This window comes from Galeopterus variegatus, unplaced genomic scaffold, assembly GCF_000696425.1.
Source record: "Galeopterus variegatus unplaced genomic scaffold, G_variegatus-3.0.2 Scaffold197, whole genome shotgun sequence".
NCBI classification, from domain to species: domain Eukaryota; kingdom Metazoa; phylum Chordata; class Mammalia; order Dermoptera; family Cynocephalidae; genus Galeopterus; species Galeopterus variegatus.
Window position 1 is genome coordinate 646,641 of NW_007726308.1, and position 21,442 is coordinate 668,082.

Here is a 21,442-nt window from a genome sequence, read left to right on the forward strand (position 1 = left end):
GCAGGCTGAGCCAGGTGGGCAGTGTTTGAAGTCACCCATGCATAAGACCCAGTGATCATATTTGTAAAATTGTTCACTACACCGTGGTTTCCAGGTGCAGTGTGGGCCTGGACATTTCACTTTCCAATGTGCTCCATGTTTGCTGCTCTTGGCTTTCTACTTCTGAGCTCTTTAAATTCACATTCTGCAAACTGCATTATGGAGATGTAGTCATGTTATATTCTTAGAGTTAAAAAATAGGTGTTTTATAGCTTTGTGGTTGTTGCTCTTAGTGTGAGGATATTGTCTCTGAATAGCAGCAGATGGGTGAAGTCTTCAAAGGTCATCCTGCTAGGAAATGGCTCAGTGGTGAGACTCTGCCAGCGCAGTGAAAAATGACTTTTATTGCCACTGAGTTGTTGCTGACCCTTGAGCATAACCAGAGGGCTAGCAGAGGCACAGTATCTGCATGGAGGTTTGTATAGAGATGATATGGATCAACACATTCTCAGTACAGTTATAAAAGAACAGGTATCTCAATAAATCATCTGTCCATCCGGTCTACCTCAGTGAGTGACTTGCAGAAGCAGCCACATGGTAGATTACATTAATCACTTTTAAAAATCCAGATGTTTTGACATCACAAACAGTTCACAATCAGCATGGGCATTTTCAGTGATGCAAGATATCTCACGCTACTGTTCATGAACAATTAAATCCAAGAACACATATAACCACCCTTTTCCTTAGCTGGAAGTGTACTGTTTGGACTATGGTTTCTATTTATAGATCACTGCTTATGTTTGTTAGAGATGTTTTCCTTCACTCTCTTTTAGTTAAGGAATACAGCTGTAGACTTGCTGTTTCAAGAGCCTCTGAAATCTGAGTACTAGGAAATTTGATGGATGATGTCATGTTTTTCTATGACCTTGGTGCAAGAGAAGAAAGCAATGAACTTACCCATTCCAAGTGAAGATAAACGTGGTTTAAATGTGTCGGCTGTTTTGCAGCTAACCCCTCTTTGATTATGCAATGGGAAGCTGGGAATGCAACTTGCAATAGGTGGCTCCTTAGGGTCTTTAGACAGAGCCTTAGCTGGGACAAGATAGATCAGGAACTGATGTAATCAGGAGCAATGCTACTGTTTACAGAGCCTGGAATTACTGGTACCTATGCACTAAAATCACAGCATTCTATTCTCTCCAAACATTCCATTTCTTTACGTACTGGGATTCCCCGTCATTCTGTACAAAGCATGAGATAAAGTTCCCAGTTGTGTATGTTTGGTTTTACTTAAGACCTCAGCCACATAGAAAACTGTCAGATAAGTGATTTCACAGCATCACAGAAAAAAGTTTCACATATTTCACACAATGGCTATAAAAAACTTCCTGGGAAGGGGGAGTCTGGACTATCTGGAAACACATTTAATCATTTTCAAAGATTTATCTGGTTGTTAAAATGTCTTGGGTTCCACCCTCCAGAAAAGTCACTTGAGCCACATAATTAAAATGGGTTCGATCTTCTAAGAAATATGTGGTTGGCTTTCTGGATTAATCTTTTTTGAGCGAGAAAAATGTCTAATTATGTGGTCAATGTTTAGACACAGGCACATCTGAATTTAAAGAGTTCTCCTTAGGGAAATAAACTCTTATAAAAGTAGGAGAATTTCATTTGAAGCAGTCAAATATACTACATGGAATCTGAAGGATTGGATAAATATATTTGCTTCAGCTAGACATCTGGTAAAAAAGGCAGCACAAAAGTGCATCTCCTAACTTTTTGAACTGGAACCACCAATCTACCAAAAACAAATGAAAAGATCTGAAAGAGTTAAGGAAAGTCCAGAGAGGGAATCAGAAGGCAAAGCTTGCCTCTAATTACATAGTTCAGCTCTTTTGAATTTAGAGTCACTAAATATCGATTATCAATATCAAGGAGGAGATACTCAACACATTTTAAAACTTTTTACTAAAATGAGTTGATTTTGAAGAAAATAATATGAGAGTGGTTGAGTTCTGCCAAACCATTTAATTATATTTTTCTAACCCATACTTTCAATGAAAATATTATGATGCTTGTGTCAAAGCAAATTCCATATACACAATGTCTACTGCTTTTCCGTGATAATCCAGATTAAATAGCTAATCCAGGTTTTTTTTTTGTTTGTTTATGAAAATTGGGGCAGGCTTCTTCTAGGCCAACCCTAAAATCTAGAATAACTTCAAAAATACAAATTTAATACAAACCCCCCTACCTACTTAAAGGTGCTGGAGAGCTACCCAAACAGCCAGAACTTGAAAGTCCAAGATCCTGGAGAGAAGAGAAGTTCACTGAAGTGAGGCCAAAATTCTATAAAACTTTTACCTTTGAGGCACTTTCCAAGTTGTAAGGGAATAGAGACGAGAAGCTAAGAATATGAACAGAAACTGGTAGCTAACAGGCCATAAAGCTGAGCAGAGCTTTTGGCAGAGTCAAGGGACTGAGAAGACAACAGAGAATTCAAGGTCTGCCAAGGTGGATGAGTCCTTGTAAACATACTGGACTTTCAGTCCGGGCCCCAGAAAAGCTGCATCCAGGGAGCACGGGAAACCAGGAAGTAGAATAACCCTCACAAAAACCTGAAACCCACCTACAAACCAACTCAACCCCAGATTGATTTAAAGTCATCCTTTTCTACTCTTATCTGTTTATAGAAAGCAAAGGGGAATCCTTTCTGGAGGAAAATGACATCAGCCAGAGCTGCAAATTATCTCTTGAAATTTTTATACATGTTATTCACAATTAAAATTTAAAACTACTAGGTATGCCAGAGGACCAAAACAAATGATAAAAAACCAAGAGAAAAATACTGAAAATAGAAATTGATTTAGAAGTGATCTAGATACTGGAGTTATCAGACATTGAATTTTAAATAACTTGACTAAAATAGTTAAGAAAATAGGTTAGATGGAGAATTGCAGTGGAAAATTTTATTCAATGAAAGAAGTGGAAACTACATAATTTTAAATATAATAAGTGGAATTAAGAAATCCATAGATTGGTATAATAGTAGATTGGAAATAGCAGAAGAAAGCATCAGTGAACTTAAAAACAGGTCAACAGCAGCTGTAAATATATATATTTACAGTCCCAGAGCAGAACAAAAAATGGGTTGGAAGGAATAGAAGAGGTATGGCTATAAATTGAGATGCTTAAGGAACAAGTATGATCAATAAAAATTAAGCCACAATTTAGCATGCTATAGCATGCCATGGTAAACTGCTGAAGAGTAGATAAGAAAGTGTTTTTAAAAGCAGCCAGAGAAAACAGACACATTTCTTTCAGTGGAGAAAAAAGTAATACTGACAGCTGACCTTTTGACAAACATAATAGATGTCAGAAGACAATAAAATGTCATTTTTAAAATGCTACAAGAAAATAGCTGCCAACTGATTTTACATCAGATGAAAACGTACTTCAAAAATTCAGGCTAAAAAGATGTTTTTAAGCAATCAATAAATGTGAGAACTTACCCCCTGCACTATTTTTAAAATAAAAGAAATTCTTCAATCTGAAGGAAAATTACCCCACATGGAAGCACAGAAACAGGAAGGAATAAATAGCAATATAAAGGGAAAATAAGTAAGCAAATACCAACTGATATTTTAAAAATAGAATGATATTATTTTTGTAAAATTTAAAAAATGTATGTAGAATTTAAACATGACAACAATATCTCAAAAGGCAGAAGGATGATAAAAGGAGTTCAAATGTTCTAAGATCCTTGCCTTACCTGGGAAGTGGTAAAAATGCTAATTTATATTAATTACCTAAGTCAAGGTAACATTACAAGACTATGAAAATAAAGTATAACTAATAAGTTGTTAGAGCTGAATATGAAATTATATAAAATACCCAATTAATTCAGAAAGAGGTAGAAATGAGAGAAAAAGAAATATATAAAAGGTGCTTTCAATAAATAGAAAACAAATACTAAAATTGGCAGATTTAAATCCAAATATATGGTACCTGCATTAAATGTAAATGGAAAAAATAATCCAAGTAAGAAGAGTAGGATTATCAGAATTGATTTAAGAGACACAACTCTAAGTATAAGATTACAGAGAATTTGAGGGAAAAAACAATGGAAAAAATATATTATTATGACACTGCCAAAAGAAATCTAGGATAATTATTATAATACTAGATGAGGTAAATATTACAGCAAAAAGCATTTTCAGAGATAGAGGGGTAAGTTTCATAACAATAAAGGAAGACACAATAATTCTAAATTTGTATGCACCTAATAACACAGCTTCAAAATATTCAAAGAAAAATTTTCTAGAATTAGCAGAAGAAATAAATATATCTATAATTGTAGATATCATATCTACTCTAGTGCAGTAGAATAAGCAGATTAATAAAACACATATAGAAGATTTAAAAAACAAAATTGTAAACCTTAACCTAGTTGATGTTATAAAACATAATACTAAACAACTGTAAATTTAAATTATTTTCAAGTGCATGTGGACCATTTATCAAAACTGATTCTATGCTGGGTTGTAAAGCAAGTCTTAACAATTGTTACAAGACAATAATCATATAGAGTACATCCTCTAAGCACTGTGAAATTAAGCTACATATTAATGGCAATGAAAAAATGAGAAAACCCCCAAATATGTAGCTTTAAGAAATATACTTCTCAAATATCATTACTCATAGAAAGAACACAAAGGAGTTTTGAAAATATTTTTGAACTGAAAATGAAAATACATCATATCACACATTGTGAAATGCAACTGTAGCCATGCTTAAGGGAAAACTTAAATAGTCTTAAATTCATACATTAGAAAAGAAGGAAGATTGAAAATTAATGATCTACATATAATTTCAAAGAGATTTGAAAAAATATAGCAAATGATAACCAAAGAAATAGAAGAAAGGAAACAAACAAACAAAAATGCACAATAGAGAAAACCCAACAAAACAAAAAGTTGTTTCTTTGAAAAGATTAATAAAATTGGTAGACTTCTTGGCAGCATTTTTTTAAAAAGATGCAATGGACAAATTCCTGTAAAAACACAACTTATCAAATTCAAATAAAGAGAAATAAAAACCTGAAATGTTTTACATCTGTCAAAGAAATTAAACCTTTGGAGTAGGCAAAAATGGGACACAGACAGCATTAATCATCAAATAAGAGTTAAAAAATTGAACTTCAATAAATTGAGAACCTCTCTTCATTGAGAGAGTAAAGAGTCAAGCCAGAGTGGAAGAAGATATTTGCAACATGTATATAGCTCAAAGGGCTCACATCTAGAATATATAAAGAGCCACACATCAAGAACAGAAAAAGAACTCAACTTGAAAAATGACTGAAATCTTCAACAGGCACTGTCCAAAAGTACAATCCCAGTGGCCAGTATGTGAATGATAGATAGTCAATATCAGCAGCCATCAGGGAAATACAAATTAAAACCACAGTGAAATACCACTACGCACATGTTAGAAAGGTTAATAAACAAAAAATCCTGACAATACCAAATGTTGGGGAGGATATACAGTAGTCAAAATTCTCATTGACTGTTCCAGTGTAATCCGAAACAACGAAATTGAAAAACTGGCAATCTCAACTAAAGTTGACCCAGCAATTTCACCTATAGGTATACCTCAAACAGAAACACATACATGCAGTAATATGCATACCCAAAGACACATTCAAGAATGCTCATTCCACCATTACCCAAACTAACCCCACCCAAACTGGAAACCACCCAAATGGTTGCACATAGTAGAACAGATGAGTAAACTGAAATACGTTTGTATAGAAATGAACATGACTAGACGATGGCTGCATGCAAAAATATAGATGAATCTCACAAACATTAGCGAAAAGAGTACACACTGTTTGTATGATTCCATTTCTGTAAAGATTAAAAATAGGAAAACCTAATGTACAGTGAAGGTAGTCAGGACAGGAGCAGGCGGTGATACTACAAGGAACCCTGGGAACCATCCAGCTGCTGATCACATTCTATTTCTTGATTTGGGTTTTGTGTTTGACTTGTCAAGAATTAAATCCCTCAGGATTTGTGTACTTTTTTTTTGTAATGTTATATGGTTATTAAAAAGAAGTTGATAATCCTTGAATAAGCCACATTAAGTGCAATTTAGAAAGACATTTTGGAATGTTTCAATAAAACAAGTAAGAAATTACAGACTACTAATTTGGAGCAATATGATGGGTCATTTCTTTCTCTTTCCAGCTATTCAGGAATTGAGAGAAAAATTCAGATAAAAACTTTAATGGATTGTACATGATGTTCATATCAGCATTATTCACAGTAGCCAGAAAGTTGAAACTGCCCAAATATCCATCAATGGATGGATGGATAAATACAGTGTGGCATATCCATATAACGGAGTATTATTCAGCCATACAAAGGAGTGGAGCACTGATACATGCTACGACATGGATAAACCTCGAGAAAATTACACTAAGTGAAAGAAGCCATCACAAAGGACCACATACTGTATGATCCATTGCTATAAAATTTTCTTAATTAACAAATTATAAAGACTGATAGTAGATTAGTGGTTGCCAGGGGATGGGGGGGAAAGGGGAAAGGCTAATGGATACAGTCTTTCTTTTTGGGGTGATCAAAATGTTTTAAAATTAGATAGTACCAAAGATTGCACAACTTGGTGCATATGCTAAAAACCAATGAATTGCACATTTTAAAAGGGTGAACTTTATGGCATGTGAATTATATCTCAATAAAGCTGTTACTAAAAAAACTTAATGGAATATGAAGCAAAGTCATATAGTTAAGGAATGAAATAGGTATTATCCTGACATCATTCTGCCTCAGATCATTCATTAAGAGGAAAAAGGTAAATTTCTAACATAAGAAATAAGCTCCTTCTTTGTTTCATAAATTAACTAATAAAGTAAATCATAATAAACACATTGCAGAAAGATTTAAATTTTTGCCAATTTGATCAGCCATACTGGCACCCATAAAGATAACATAAAACTCATAATATTCTACAAAACAAGGACACGGATGACAAGCTAGTTAACAAGTGTCATCAATTTAAAGATTAATCATTATACATTTGAATTATATAGCTCATATCCATGACAGAAACTTGATAGAGATTTTGTCAAATTTGACAACAATCCTCAAAATTTACACAAGTTCTCCTGTAATAAAATGTGATGGGAAGGTAAAAAAAAAAAGTTTCTAAACTATTATGAATACAAAGCGAATTTCTATCAACCCTGCTGGAGGAAAGAATAGACTTTTTGTTCTCATATTTCTATAAAAAATGATACTACATAATTATTATGTGAAGAAGCAGCCATAGAGTTTGCAGCCAAATATGTAGGAGAAAATATATTACAGGATGTATTAGGCAGTTAATTAATAAAATGTTTTTATTCAAAAATTACTACCCCAAAGAAAAATAAGATTCTTGGGGCATCCTGTGAGCTTGAAGATGCCGCAATGGATTTTGGAAATTAGAGACTAGACCCCAACCTTCATTTGATAACCTTGCATGTGTATCCGCCTGTGGCTCAGGTGCAGCTCGCCGGTTCTGGGCACCTGTCATTCACCTTCCATGCTGTGTAAAGCCCGAAGCATTTACCCGTCTCTCATTTTCCAGCTGGAGGACAGAACCTTTTAAGTTTTATGTCATTTTTATTATACATATTGTAATGTTATAGCTCAAACACTAAAACATTTACCTCAGAAAGAAAGAAATCATGTTGCTAAAAAAAAAAAATTCCTAGTTATTAAGTCAAAATTACCAATCGCTGTTTTAAAGTGCAATTTGAAAATGAAATTGATTCAGTAAATGAAGAAACTGCTCAATGTCTGTTTTTAAAAATCTTATAGTCATTTGCAAACATATTCTTTTAAAATTGTTAGGGAGTTTAATTAATACCCATGACCTGAGATTTCTGTGAAAACATGAGTTTTTCAATCACTGTTTGTTGGCATCAACTGTGTTTCAAACACAAATCAAAAGTCTTTTATAAAAAGACTTCAGAGAATGGAATAGACAAATCACTTTGCTCTATATGGGACTGAGGCTCTCACCTGTATTTCAAATGCTGGGTTTGGAGAGTTCAATTATATTTCCTAAGATTACTTCAAAATACCTTATCTAGGAAATTCAAAAACAACTTAGGTTGAAGCTATGTGTACAAGCTACTAGAAAAAGTCTCCACAGGAAGCTAGTGTTTCCAACCTAAATTTGCATAAAAGTCAATGACTAAAGATTAATTTCATATATAAGTAGCAATTTTAACTTCAACCTTGTTCATCATATCCTGTGACACTGTTCTCAAGTTAAAATGATCTTCATTCAGGAAGCATACAGCAAATACTGAATTATTAAGTGCCTACTGGGGTGCAACAGAGAATAAGAGAGATGTTGCCCTTGGTTCTCAGCAAGTTTGCAGTCACTGTAAATGAACACAAGGGGAAGAAACAAAAGAGTGTACTTTGCACCAGGAATTTTCCTTTTGAAATAACCTTTAAAATAAGTCCTTTCTTAAACAACCACTATATTGCAGAGGGTTGCAACATGCCAACTAGAGATGGTTGGAGTCATTTCTCAGTCTCCTTTACAGATAAACAAGGCTAAGATGATGCAGGTAGAAATCACTTGGGCTTCAAGGTAAGCTCTTTGAATGACATTTACTTAGGTGGCACGTCTTTCTTCACCCTTCCCATGCCCCTCTTCTTTCTGCCTGTTAGTGGACTTGATGGCTGGTGCAGCAGTGACCCTATTGTACCATGAGGCAGCCTTGAGGAAGACAGAGCAGAAAGATAAGAGGAGTCTGGGAAATTGAACCATGTATTCCTATGAACTTCCTAAGAAATATCATAATATATGCAGAAATTTATCTAACAGCATCTTCTTGGACAGCTTTCTGCACATCTTCAGCTTCACCATTTCATTCTGGAATGACTAAACCTTGACCTTCAGCTCTAAACATTGTTCCAATGTTGAGATCACAAGTTCTATGTTTCCTCTGTCTCTAGTACATCCATGTTCTAGAGACCATCCACATCCTAAAGAACACCGCATCTGGGCTGAGTCCTCAGCACAGCTCTCCTTGCCCCAGCAGGTTTTTCCTGTACTTTCTTGCTTTCATTCCCAGTCCTGATATCATAGTGATGCATTTTACAGATTCTGCCACCTCTCCTCCAGAATTCCTTCTCCCCTAGAACTCTAGGATCTAACCCATGTATATTGAAGTTCTTGAGCAGATTCACAGATCACTTTAAAGAAAAACAGTGGAGGGAGATGGCCCTCTGGCTGAGAATATCATTTGGCCTCTGATGTTTTAGAAACATCACTGTCATCATATCAACATCTTCCTCATCAGCACTGCACTCATCCCCAACACTCTAGAGAGTACCAGCTACAGGCACTTTTCATCATTAGGTCATTTAACATTCATGAAGACCTGACAGGGTAGGCTCTACCATCAGCCCTGTTGACAGTAGGATTTGAGTCCAGTTCTGGTTGCAGAGCTCACCTCTCCACCTCTCCATCATACTACCTCTGGCAATTTTGGTATCAAAAATGTATAAATTTCTTTTCAACAACAAAGAATGTCAGCCTTTTAAGAACATGTTAGAATGTTCAACTGTGAATTTATCCAACACTGGAAAAGACTGCTTTGGGATGTCTAATCTCCAAGAGGGAGTCTAATGTACTTACTGGCTTCCCATGCTCCTTATTTTGTTACTTACATCTCTGTATGAGTTTAGACATCAGCTCTGCCCTTAGGGAATCCCAAGCTAATTGTCCAATGTTCATTTAAAGAAAATTCTTGTGCTTTTGCCGATCCACGGGTTAATATATCTTCCTTATGCTATTCTTACTTAAGATTTATGTTAAAGTCCTCCTTGAATTCAGTGATATTAACAACAAAAAAAGTCTTTCACAGTGTTTAGTTCATGAAGCACTTCTTTTTTTCTGGAGTCACATGAACTAAATGCAGCTGCACTGAAGTGACTGATCTCACACAGTTGGTAACGTTGACAGGTCTTCTTACTTTTGGTGGGGTTATCCCACTTTTGTTTTTATTGCTATGTTCATATTGAATATTACAATGTACTGTAGCTGGTTAGAAATCTTGATTCTCATTTGATTTTTAGACAGAGCTCTTTAGCTAAAAAACTTATGGGACAAAAGTCCTTAGCTAGGAAGCAACAGCCTACAAGCAGGGCAAAAAGCCCATCTAATCAATTCTAATCAAGTATATGTTGATTCTCAGTTGATTTTTAGATAGTAATGCATGTATGGGACAAAGGTCCTCATTAGAAGACAATGGTCTACAGCTATCTGACAAAAGCCCATCTAATCAATTCTAATCACTGTTGAGGGATGGGATTATGTACTTTGGTTATTTAACATACTGATTGTTGTTAAAAGATGTTGAAAGAATTGCTGTAGGGAAAAATGTGAAAAATGTTTGCTAAAGGCAAGCTGTTTGTTGGTGGAAACTTTAGAGACAATTACACTTAGATTTAATCAAAAGAATGTAACTCTTGCTTAAATCATTTAAGGAGAGGTTATATTTTAAATTCGATAATGAACACAGTTTGACCAACTTAGCTTTTCACGAGTTGTACTTTGGAATATCACATTGTTAATTTTAATGATGTTACTAGTTTCTATTGTTTAAGCTATACTCAGCCATAGATAACTCTTGTCACATTGCCCATGTCTTTGTGTTCTTTTGAAATGATTGAATCAACTGATTTTTCTTGTGAAACTTCCCTATCCTTACAATAAAAACAGAAGCTGACTTTGAATCACGGCTGTACCCAGTATTGCCTTCCAACAGAGGAGTTGCTGAGGCGCAGTCCCTTCGGGTTTCTCATTGCATTCATGTTGCTTTGAGCAATCTTTTTTGAGTCTCCAGTACATGGCAAGAAGTGTAACAATGTACCTTGAGCTCTTATTTTGAAGTAGGTTAACAGGAAATGGTACAGATAAACCAATATCCCCATGAAACCCTTAGCTCAATAGGCTATGATGTGATGGTCCAGGAAAAAATGTTCCCAGGCCAAAGAAGCCTGAGAAACCCTATAGACCATACCTACCTCCTCTTAGAGAAACAGGCATTTAAAAGTTACTCAGAAGTCTTGCTGTAAGAAAAATCTTTTAAACTATTCAATTTGATATTCCATACATCTATTTGATCCTGAATTTTTTTTTTCATCCCTCTTGTCCCCTGCCATGGTGTAACTTGTGGGACTAATTTCTTGGAACACCAGTGTGGGAAACACAGTAATAATTAGCAATTGGTATTAGCAGTTATTAGAACACTGTCATGGGAAGTCATAGAATGAGGCCACATCAAACCACTGTGGGCTTTGCTGTTTTGAGGTTGGAATCCTGAATGCCTAAGACACTAGTGGGAGAGAGAGATTTCTACCTCCTGTATGAGTCACATAGGGCTGCCGAGGTGGAAATGCCAGTGGGGACCAGGGTAGAGCTAAGAGGGTCCATGTCCCAAGCCACTTGAGGTAGCCCTAGGATTCCTTGACAGAGGGATGTGGCAACTGCAGGTCCACACATGTCTTTTCTCTGAATGTCTTGCAGGGCAGAAACATCCATGGAGATGGGGATGCACAGCACTGCAGTTAAGAGAGTGGCTTTTGAGTCACAGGAAACTGGTCCACTTCCTGTTTCTGTTGTTTACTCTGCCCATGACCTTGAAGCTGTTCTCTAGGTTCTCTGAGCTTAATAATAAGCTCCCTCTTTTATAAAATGTGGTTAATAAAGCCAACCTCTCACAATCAAACGAGGTGACAGATCAAAGGTGGGGAACACCATGGTGAGTGCAGTAAGGACTCAGGAAATGGACCCACTGTAATCATTCTACATCTTCACTTGACTGGTAAGAAGAGGTCAGATCCATGGCCCTGACCCCCAAGGAAGCCAGTATCTCAGCTCATTTCCATCCGATGCACAGTGCAAATGACTTCTTAGCTCAGGTACACACTCAGCAACAGAATGTAATCTTGCATATGCAGCCCCTCCCCAAACATCGCTCTGCTGGCATAAATGGAAAACGACAACAATGATCCATAATCATAAAAGCATAGGAGCTGGGGATAAATAATGGCTCTCCCAGACAAGCTAACTTGGTTGTTATTTATAAGCTCCTGGGCCATCTTGTTCTTGCCAAGAAAATCTGCTGCTTTTCGGTCTGGCTTCTCAATCTGTACTTGCTGAAAAAAAATAGTTATTTTTATGCTAAAACCACAATGGGACTCACATAACTCAATGCTAAATAACACCAATAAAACTATGAAAATGGCACTTGGGCATTAAAAGTTATTTTCTCATACACTTTAACAAGATTCAATGCTTTTGTTCTCACAGTGCTTTGGTATTTTAGCTACACACACACACAATAAAAATGTAAGAAAGAATTCCAGCAAAATACTATCCTCTCTCTCACAAAAGAGAATTCTGATTTTGCAAACAGGAAGCCAGCAGGACCCATGGTACGCAGAATTAATATTAATCAGTAATCATGACTGTGACCATAGTGGTGGTGTCCAGCAAGAATTTACCTCTTTCTTGGTGAATTTTGGCGAGTGATCATTTTTGTCATCGATCATGATTGTGGCTGTGGCTGTGCCTGTTAATCCAACATCCTGTCCAGCCATATCTTGAGCCTCGATGATCAATTCATACTTGGGGTTTTCCAGAGTCTACAAAGCACAAACACAACAGAGAAGATGGTGTTTAGATCTGTGTCACAGCTCTGGAAAGGTGGCAGGTGTGTTGCTGGGGCTGTCTCTCCCCTCTCCATCTAGACAGGCACTTTCATCAGTCACAGCATTTCTAACTGTTGTGTATAAATGTGCCTTTGGAATCTCTCCAATATGACAGTCACTATTCATAGACTGGAATCAGCTGTGGGGATGGAATCTACTTATTGTCCTTGTTTAAGGGGACATTTGATATACTCCAGAGTGCCCCATTTCCTGGGTTTGGGTATACATCGTATATTTGATGTCCACACTCTTATCTGTTATTTCACAGTGACCTCATGGAGCTTACCCAGAAATGAGGCTAACTTTGATGATGAGATCAGCAGCTTTAGGAACTCACGTTTACTGAACAATCTGATGGGCCAGGCATTGTACTACTGTACGTTACAGAAGTCATTGTAGTTGATCTTTCTAAGATGGATTTCAAACTGCAATCATTGTTCCCATTTTACAGGTGGAAAAGAAAACAACTGAGGCTCAGAATCACTTATACTGCACTTCTTTCATGTTCTTTTAATTTCACAGGATGTTAAATTTGGAAGATGCACTTTATCCAACCATGACCTGATGAATTTAACACAAGCTATATTGCATGATCATCTCTCTTTGTACACAAATGTTTCTCATGTGACTATTTGGCAGATATTTGGCTACCATGTTTAAACATTCAAAACAATGAACAAAACAGCTCTGAACCTAAGATGAAGAAGAGGGAAGTGGTTGGTAAATAACAGCCCCTGCATTCAAGTTGCCTTCAGAGGTGGATCACCCTATCTTGATCAATCAGCACACCACCATTCTTCTGGTAAGGCAGCACCCCAAGTTCCCTCTGGGGACCTCTCCACCCATGTGGTTTGTCTTTCCCCACCTTCCATCTGGTGAACTTTTGGAATGAGTCCTGATTAGGAAGAGTCAATAAGCGCATCTCATTCTGGGACATAATGACTAGTCCAGGCCGAGGCCCAGGCCCTGTGTTTGATGAGGGAAGGAAGCTGGGTTTCCCTGTAAAACCTGGAAGCATTTAGCTGGAGGAGCCAGATGAGCCATCTCAGGACCACAGCAAGGTGGTGCAGGGGAAGCCAGTCTGAGAATGAAGCCAATTAATGGAGAGAATTACCCTTGAACTTGGAGAAAAAGAAATGGTCTTCAGTGATTGCACTGAAGCTTCTTCATCATTCCCTGCCCTGCCCATGGACTTTTCAGCTCATTAAGACATTAATTTTCCTTATTTGCTTAAACCAGTTTGGATTGGTTTCTTAATCACTCACACAAAGAGTCTGAGTTGAACTACCTTCAGTAATAAAAATGAAAGGTGTTTACAATAGCATAAACAGTTGTACCAGTATGACAATTTCAAAAACTGCTGGTTATACCAACTAATAATTAAGAAATGCCACAGGGAGCAAAGAACAAAAAAGCTGCAGCATATCTCTAGTTTCCTTCTAAAGTCACAAGTTTGCATGGTAAATTTTAATAGCTCAGTGCTAGCTTTACCCAAAACTTTAAAGTACTTTTGAAGAGTGGTTAGCTGTTCGTTCCCTGGGGCACCTTTAATTGGTTGTTTCTTTAAGAGCTTCTGAGCTACTGATTTGAGGAGTATTCATTCTGTTGGACAGTTTGGTAAGGCTCTAAACTTAAATTTTCTCTGGTGAGTGGGATGCTGATGTATTTTTTTGATAACTCTATGCATGATGTTTTGATTTCAATTCTAACTCCACCAGGACTGAAGGTCACAGAACTCTCTTATTGCTGAGTGTGATGGAATTTGACTCCATACTTAGCTCTGGTTCTGCCTGAGTTATATAGAAAAGATATTACTCATAGAAAAGATCATGGTAAACTTAATATCATTTTTCCCATGTAATATAATTTACCAACATAATTCCTGGACATAATTTTACGGGTCATGTAAAATATAATCATATGTAAATTTTATGATTTACTTAATCATCTTTGATTATTGGGTCTTTAGGTTATTTACAGTCTTTTAAATATATTGACAATTTTAAATAACACTGCAATGAACATCTTTATTCAGGAAGCCTTACATGTATTTTGGCTGTTTTTTGTATGTGTGTGTTTTGTTTGTTTTTGAATGATAGATCTCAAGATGTAAATTACTAGATTGTAGTGTTTGAATGTTTTAAGGTTATTTATATTTCAATATTGTTTTCCAAGAGGAGAGGATGTTACCAATTTTCATACCAGTCTTACAGGGATATTTAGTTCATGATCACGGGCATGGCTTGTCCCTATAGAACAGCTCCTGACCTTGCTCCATGAAGCAAATTGGGGGACCAGTGGGATCTTATGATGACTACCTAAAAAGGAGATAAATTCCTCACAGCATTCACTCCAACTTGCAGTACAGATTGCTGTGGGGACATGCTACCAGACAGCTCTGGGAACTAACTATAGTGGGCACGAGCTGCTTTGCTTTCCCAGTGTCTGTTCCCTCTCCTTCTTGTGCCTATGCTGTAATTCCCCTGGGGCATCACCCCTTTCTCACTCTCAGTACAGGTGGAGTTCAGGTAGGGCTGACTCCATGCCTGATCTAGGGATGGTCATGTGGCTCAGACCTGGCCAATCAAGGCCTCCCATTCCTGTGGCCATGTGATGGGCACCAAACCCTAGGTAGGCCACCCTACAATTAGCATTCAATTCTGGGAGACTGAGGAATCTTCAGAAAGTTCACGGAAGGATTCAAATTATCTTTTAATCCAGTTTCTCCAGGAACATTTTGAGGTGTCCTTGTATTTCTCTTAGAATGCTTAGGGAAAATTCTCTTTCTGTTGAACTTGAAAGTGGGGGAGAGGGGATCGATCTGGAGCTGGTTGTGACCAGTTGCAACCACACAGAGAAAGCCAACCTGACAGTGAATGTGACACAGACAGAGAGGAAGACATGGCGTTCTCTTAACGTCATTTGAGCCCTTAATAGTCATTGTTGAAGCCAGAATTTACCTCTCAGCTTTTGTGAATTCTATGAGCTCATAAATTTCTCCTTTCCTCATGATTTAGATGACCTGTGAGTATTAAGAAGGCAGTTCTGACTAATATTGTAACTAACGTTATCATCAATTATTTGGTTATTAGCGAGTGTTATGGGGTAAATGTGTCCTCCAAAGTTCATGTACTGGAAACTTGACCCCCATTGTAACAGTGTTAAGAGGGTGGGAAATCCAATTATGGTATTTGAAAGGTGGGGCCTTTAAGAGATGATTAGATTGTGAGGACTGTGCCCTTGTGAATTGATCAATCTATTCATGGAGTAACGAACATGGTTCTGATGGCTTTAAAAGGAGAGTAAGTGAGAATTTTAGCTCTTTTGCTTAGCCCATTCTCACCATGTGACACCCTCATTGTCACAAGATCCTGTAGAGAGTTCCCACACAGAAGGCCCTCACCAGATATGTTCCCTGGAGTTTGTACTGCCCAGACTCTGAAACTGTAAAAAATAAATTTCTTTCCTTTATAAATTACCTGGTTTCAGGTATTTTATTATAAGCAACAGAAAATGGACTAATACAGCAAGAAAGTGTAGGAGCTATCATATCATACCTTAGTATCATAATAAGCTCTTCACAACATTCCAATCATTTCATGAATATGTTGTTTTTGCTTTTAACATTTTCTCCTGCACAGAAACTTTTTTTTTTTTTAACCTGGAGAAAGTTACCATAATTTTTTCCTTCTTTAGTATATGCATGCATTTAATTAGCAGTCAATAAACACCTAGTCTAAATGTTGTGCTGGGTGCAGGGACTATACCGGTGGAAAAACAGGGTCCCTTTTTTTAAAGAGTTCAAAATTTAGGGTTGAAGACAGTCATGTTCACATGTAACTGTAACAAAATATAGTCAAAGGTAAGCAGAGATATCTACAAATTCTTAGGATAGCACAGAGGAAGGAGTCATTGGCATAACTCTTGCAGTTTAACAAGTTTTATAAATACTTTTAAAAAATAAATGTATCAATTTTCATCTTTAGAAGTAAATAAGACTTATAGCTATAATGGGAAATAGATTGATTAACCTAGTAGAAAATCAATTAGATTATTAAGTAGGTAAATTGTAAAGTTTGGGATGAGATGGTCTAAAAGTCTCCATTTTCTGGCATACTTAATGCTAACACTAAAAATGTTTTTATTACTAAAGTAGCATCCGATTGTTGTAAGGAAAATAAAAAACTGTTTCCTGTTTTGTTTTATTCCAAATGCCCATCTGCTATCTTCCTAAGTGAGGACAAAGTTTTCAAGAGTAAGGACCATGCCTTTGGCCACAACACCTCGCCAGTACTCAGCACACAAGGTGGGCAATTAACTTTCATTATTGATAATGATATATTACTGGTTCCCTGAACTAAATTATATCCCGAAGTTCTGAGCATATCAGTGGCATTTCCAAACCAAAGTCTTTATTCTCAGGGAATGGCTTACACTTTGGGGAACTCTAGCTCAAGGCAACAGGATTTTATTTTGACCAAGAAATGCACTGTGTCAAAACTTAGAAAATTAAATGGGCTCCTCTGATTTTATTTGAAGCTATCTGATCTACAAGACATATCTAAGAGAGTCAAGCCGCTCTCCTCGCTTGAGTTCTGCAGTGATGCATTTCTATTGCATTTTTGTCTCCTCCTGGGTGTCTACTAGCCACAGTTAATATGTATCCTGGAAACAAAAGGAAGCTGGCGTGTCTGCAAGAAAAAGCCTAGAGGAAATCTCCGCAGACATGGGCCAGGTTCACTGATCACACTGATTTGAAAACCAAACATTTTGTCTTGAAAAAAGAATCGAGCCATGTCATTAAATATGGCACCTAATCAATCACCAAACCCACGATGTTTTACACAGTTATGATGGTTTCTATACAAGTATGCATTTAATGGAACATTTATCACTAATAACAAGCATAATGGTAGCTGTGGGGGAAAATCAACGAAGAAATGTTACACGGAGAAAGGTTTTCCTGTTAATGCACTCAGTGCCCAATCCTTCGCCTGCCTGGTCTTGAGACCCTCCCCGCATCTCTCTGTGCAGTTTGTGCAGACTGAATTTCTGTCCATCGTACCCCATTTTTTTCTTACTTTTCAACTTTTCACCTCTACTTCTTCCTCCAGGCTAATCTCTGCGCATTTGCTGATAGTCGTTATTCACCGCATGCGGAAGCTCCATGAAGGCAGGGACCTTAATCCATAACAGGGTGGCTGACATTTACAAAGGGGACAATCAGTATTTCATCAATTACTGTTACCCTGGCTCCCCCACTTGTAGCCGGGGGATCCCAGCCAAGTTACTTAAAAGTTACATTGACTCAGTTTCCTTGTCTGTAGAATGGGGAGAATAATTACACTTACAGGGTAAGTGAGGATTGAAAGAGGTAAAGTGCTAAGCATAGAGCTGGCATAAGCAAATGCTCATGATGGCTACTGTTCTTATTTAGTAGAATCTTTGAAAAGTCTGCTGAAGCTGTGGCCAAAAACTGAGGGTGGCCTTCGGGAAGTGCCAAAAGGAACTGCATGCTGCCAGCCACCTGTGAGGGAGCATAGCGGATGTGGACCCTGCCCTAGTCAAATCTCCTGACGAGACTGCACATTCTGGACCGACACACTGGCTGCAGCTTTGTGGGAGCCTGTTAAGCAGAGGACACAGCTGAATAGCTGAGAAATGCCCAGATTTCTGAACAGAGAAACTGTAAGATAACAAACACTTATTACTTTAAGTCACTAAGTTTTGGGGTAATTTGTTATGCAGCAATAGATAACAAATACAGTTTTTCCTCCAGCACTTACAGCAACCTACAATGATTTTATTGATTACCTGTTTATTGGCTATCTTGACCATGAAAATTTTATCTCTATGAGATAGGGGGCCTTGTCTTGTTACTTAGCTACTAATTCAGTGCCTGGGACATCACAATTATGTAATAAGTAGTCTATTATATACATGTGTATTTTTATAAAATAATGAATTACATAGAGTGATGTACTTGTAAATGTGTAACAGCGGATTCTTCTGACTTGTAGTGTTTGTCAGTTTTGATGGTTTAACTACTCCTACCATGACTGATTTCAACCTATCAACATGATGTCACTCCAAAAATGTGTAGTTGGAAAGAGATATACACAATCAGCTATCATGAGCCAGTAAGAACTGAGTCCAGCATATAAATTCTGCTTTGGGAGTCAAAGAAAACTGTAAGAAGATATTTGTCAACGAATCCTTGCTGTCTAACATTTAAAGAATTGTTAATGAGACATATTAACATGAGATATATAGCAAAGATATAATGTAATTCACCTTTTTATTTACTTATCAGCTTTGACCGGAGAAGCTGGCCATGGCAAGACTCCTTGCAAAACTGAGACCCAACAGGGACCACATTCTTCTCCAGGTTAGTTGCACCTGACACCTGGCCTATAAATATTGCAACAGATTGGTGCAAACATTATCTGAAGCAGAACGAGTTGTTGTCTGTCTGGAGTTTGATTTATCCACTCTGGCCACATAACACCACCAATAGGTAGTCCATAAATCCAGCGGGAACTGCATTCCTGTCCTCATAAAATGTGCCTTACTCCCATTGCAGACGGGGAGTGACGTTCTTCCAGCTCCCCATGAGAAGGGCGACTCTGGTTTGACATGTGTTTGTCTTTAGGCCCCTCTTCACCTTGCCTCTTAGTGCTAATGTGGCCATTCGTGTTCTTGGCTGTCACCTGCTGTATTTTCATTCCCGGCTGGGGTTCTGGTGGGTTAGGAGAAGGCAGAGCTCATTTCTCCAGATTTACTGGTTGCTGGCAGAGCTGGCAGGGTGGGGAAGCAACAGGGAAAATAAACACCGTGTCTTAGACATATGTGGTTGGAATAACCTAAGTGATAGATTTGAGGTTGAAGGATACTGAAATCAAATAAAACATTTCCAGGCAAAGCGTACATCTTCTGATGTTACTGATGAGTTACAGTAAATAACCTGCCAATGGCATTCATAGCATACCTGGAAAAATCATCCCCTTCAGACCCAAGGCAGTGAATATTTGACATTCAGTTTGGTTCTCCTGAAACATTTATTTGGTGTCTACTAGGTTCAGATAACTCTGCTAGGGTGTGATAAATGATAGACATCCTACTTTCGGTGCATTTCTATTGCAGGGAAATGAACACAAAGCAAGTATGAAAGGTATTTTGAGATAAGTGTTGTCAGAATGGTACCAATTAAGATCTATGTGAAGGGGGTCAGACAGGGGATCCTCAGGAAGCCTACACGGTCCCTGTTTAATTCACTAAACATTTACTGAGCACTTACTATGAGTTAGGCATTGTGCTAGATGGTGGGATACGTAACAGAAATTAGGTCTAGTGGGGAGAAGCACCACCCAGGTAATGTCAGTAGAACAAGAGGGGAATATTACAGAGTTCTGTGATATCACAGAGGAGAGGCCACTTAACCTAGACATTGTGCGTCATGGGTGAGGGCTGGAGGAGACAAAGGAGAGATAGCTGCAGAAAGGAATATCCTACTATAGGATTAGAAATGGGGTCTGGAAGTGAAAGTCAATTTCTATGGGAGAAGATGGGAGGCATTAATCCTAAAACTCTATTAAGTTAAGTCATTGAATAAGAAGTGAAGGCTGATTCTGATTCTGTTTAGGACACTGACAGGACAAGAAGAAGAATGCTTCCTTTCTTCAAAGAACTCACAGCTCGGAGGAAGATACAACACATATAAGCGGCTCCGCAAGGCAGTAGGCAGCATGAGCTGTGTACTCATAGGTTCAGAATATGAACAGCATGGCTGGGAATGCTTCAGTGGCTTTTCAGTGGCTTCAGGTTAATATAAGGCTGGAGCTGAGCTTTAAAGGATGGGTGTGAGGGAAGCGAATTCAGAGAAGGAACAAAAGCCTGGGAACAAGCATGGGGGTGGCCAGCAGGGACAGGGCCACTGATGTAGTTACAGTCAAGGCTTGTGAGGTAGAGAGACACAGGCCAGTGGTTCTTGAAAGGACCTCAGGGATCATTTGTTCTAGCCCACCTTCAAGGAACTCACGCCACGAGAAAATAGAGGAAATCCCAAGAGCACATGGCTGGCTAGAGGCAGAACTGAACATGCTAAAGAATTTCTTGGGTTTATCTGCTTGGTAGAGACAAGGAAGTACATGCCCCTAAAGTTGGAATGAAATAAAATGCAATTAGAATGCATTTTCTCTATGATTTTAATATTTTCACAATCTACTGTGTATTGCATTATCTTGTATCTTCTAACTTTTTGGCCCTGATCTGTTATAGCAACATTATGCCTGGTACGAGGAGGGGCTTAAGACATACAGTCTGAGTCAGTGCTACTTGAACACGGGCATTTCAGAACCCCCCGGAGGGCACATTGAGACACTGCCAACGTTTATGATTCGGGAGGTCCAGGGAGGGGCCTGAGGATCCGAATGTCTGTCATGTTTCTTGGAGACGTTGACCCTGCTGGTCCAGGGCTACACGTTGACTAGTGCTGTTCTGAATGGACATGGGACTAAATGCAGGTGAGCTTTATTAAATTATATATTTAACTTAAAACTCACCTGGTTATGATGCAATTTAAATGAAAAACAGAAAACAGTTTTCTAAACGTTCTGTCTCTGTGAAGCTCCTCCCCCTTCACTTTCTAGAAAACA

At 37.8% G+C, this 21,442-nt stretch overlaps 1 protein-coding gene across 1 annotated transcript in view; it reads right to left on the bottom strand.

The window, feature by feature from the left end:
* Nucleotides 1–21,442, bottom strand: part of CDH13 (cadherin 13) — a gene marked incomplete at its 5' end in the record, with an annotated part of 275,847 nt that overhangs the window by 162,187 nt on the left and 92,218 nt on the right. Inside the window, one exon of the mRNA XM_008565414.1 lies at nt 12,582–12,722. Within this exon, the coding sequence (XP_008563636.1) occupies nt 12,582–12,722 (141 nt within the window). The remainder of the gene's footprint in view (nt 1–12,581; nt 12,723–21,442) is intronic.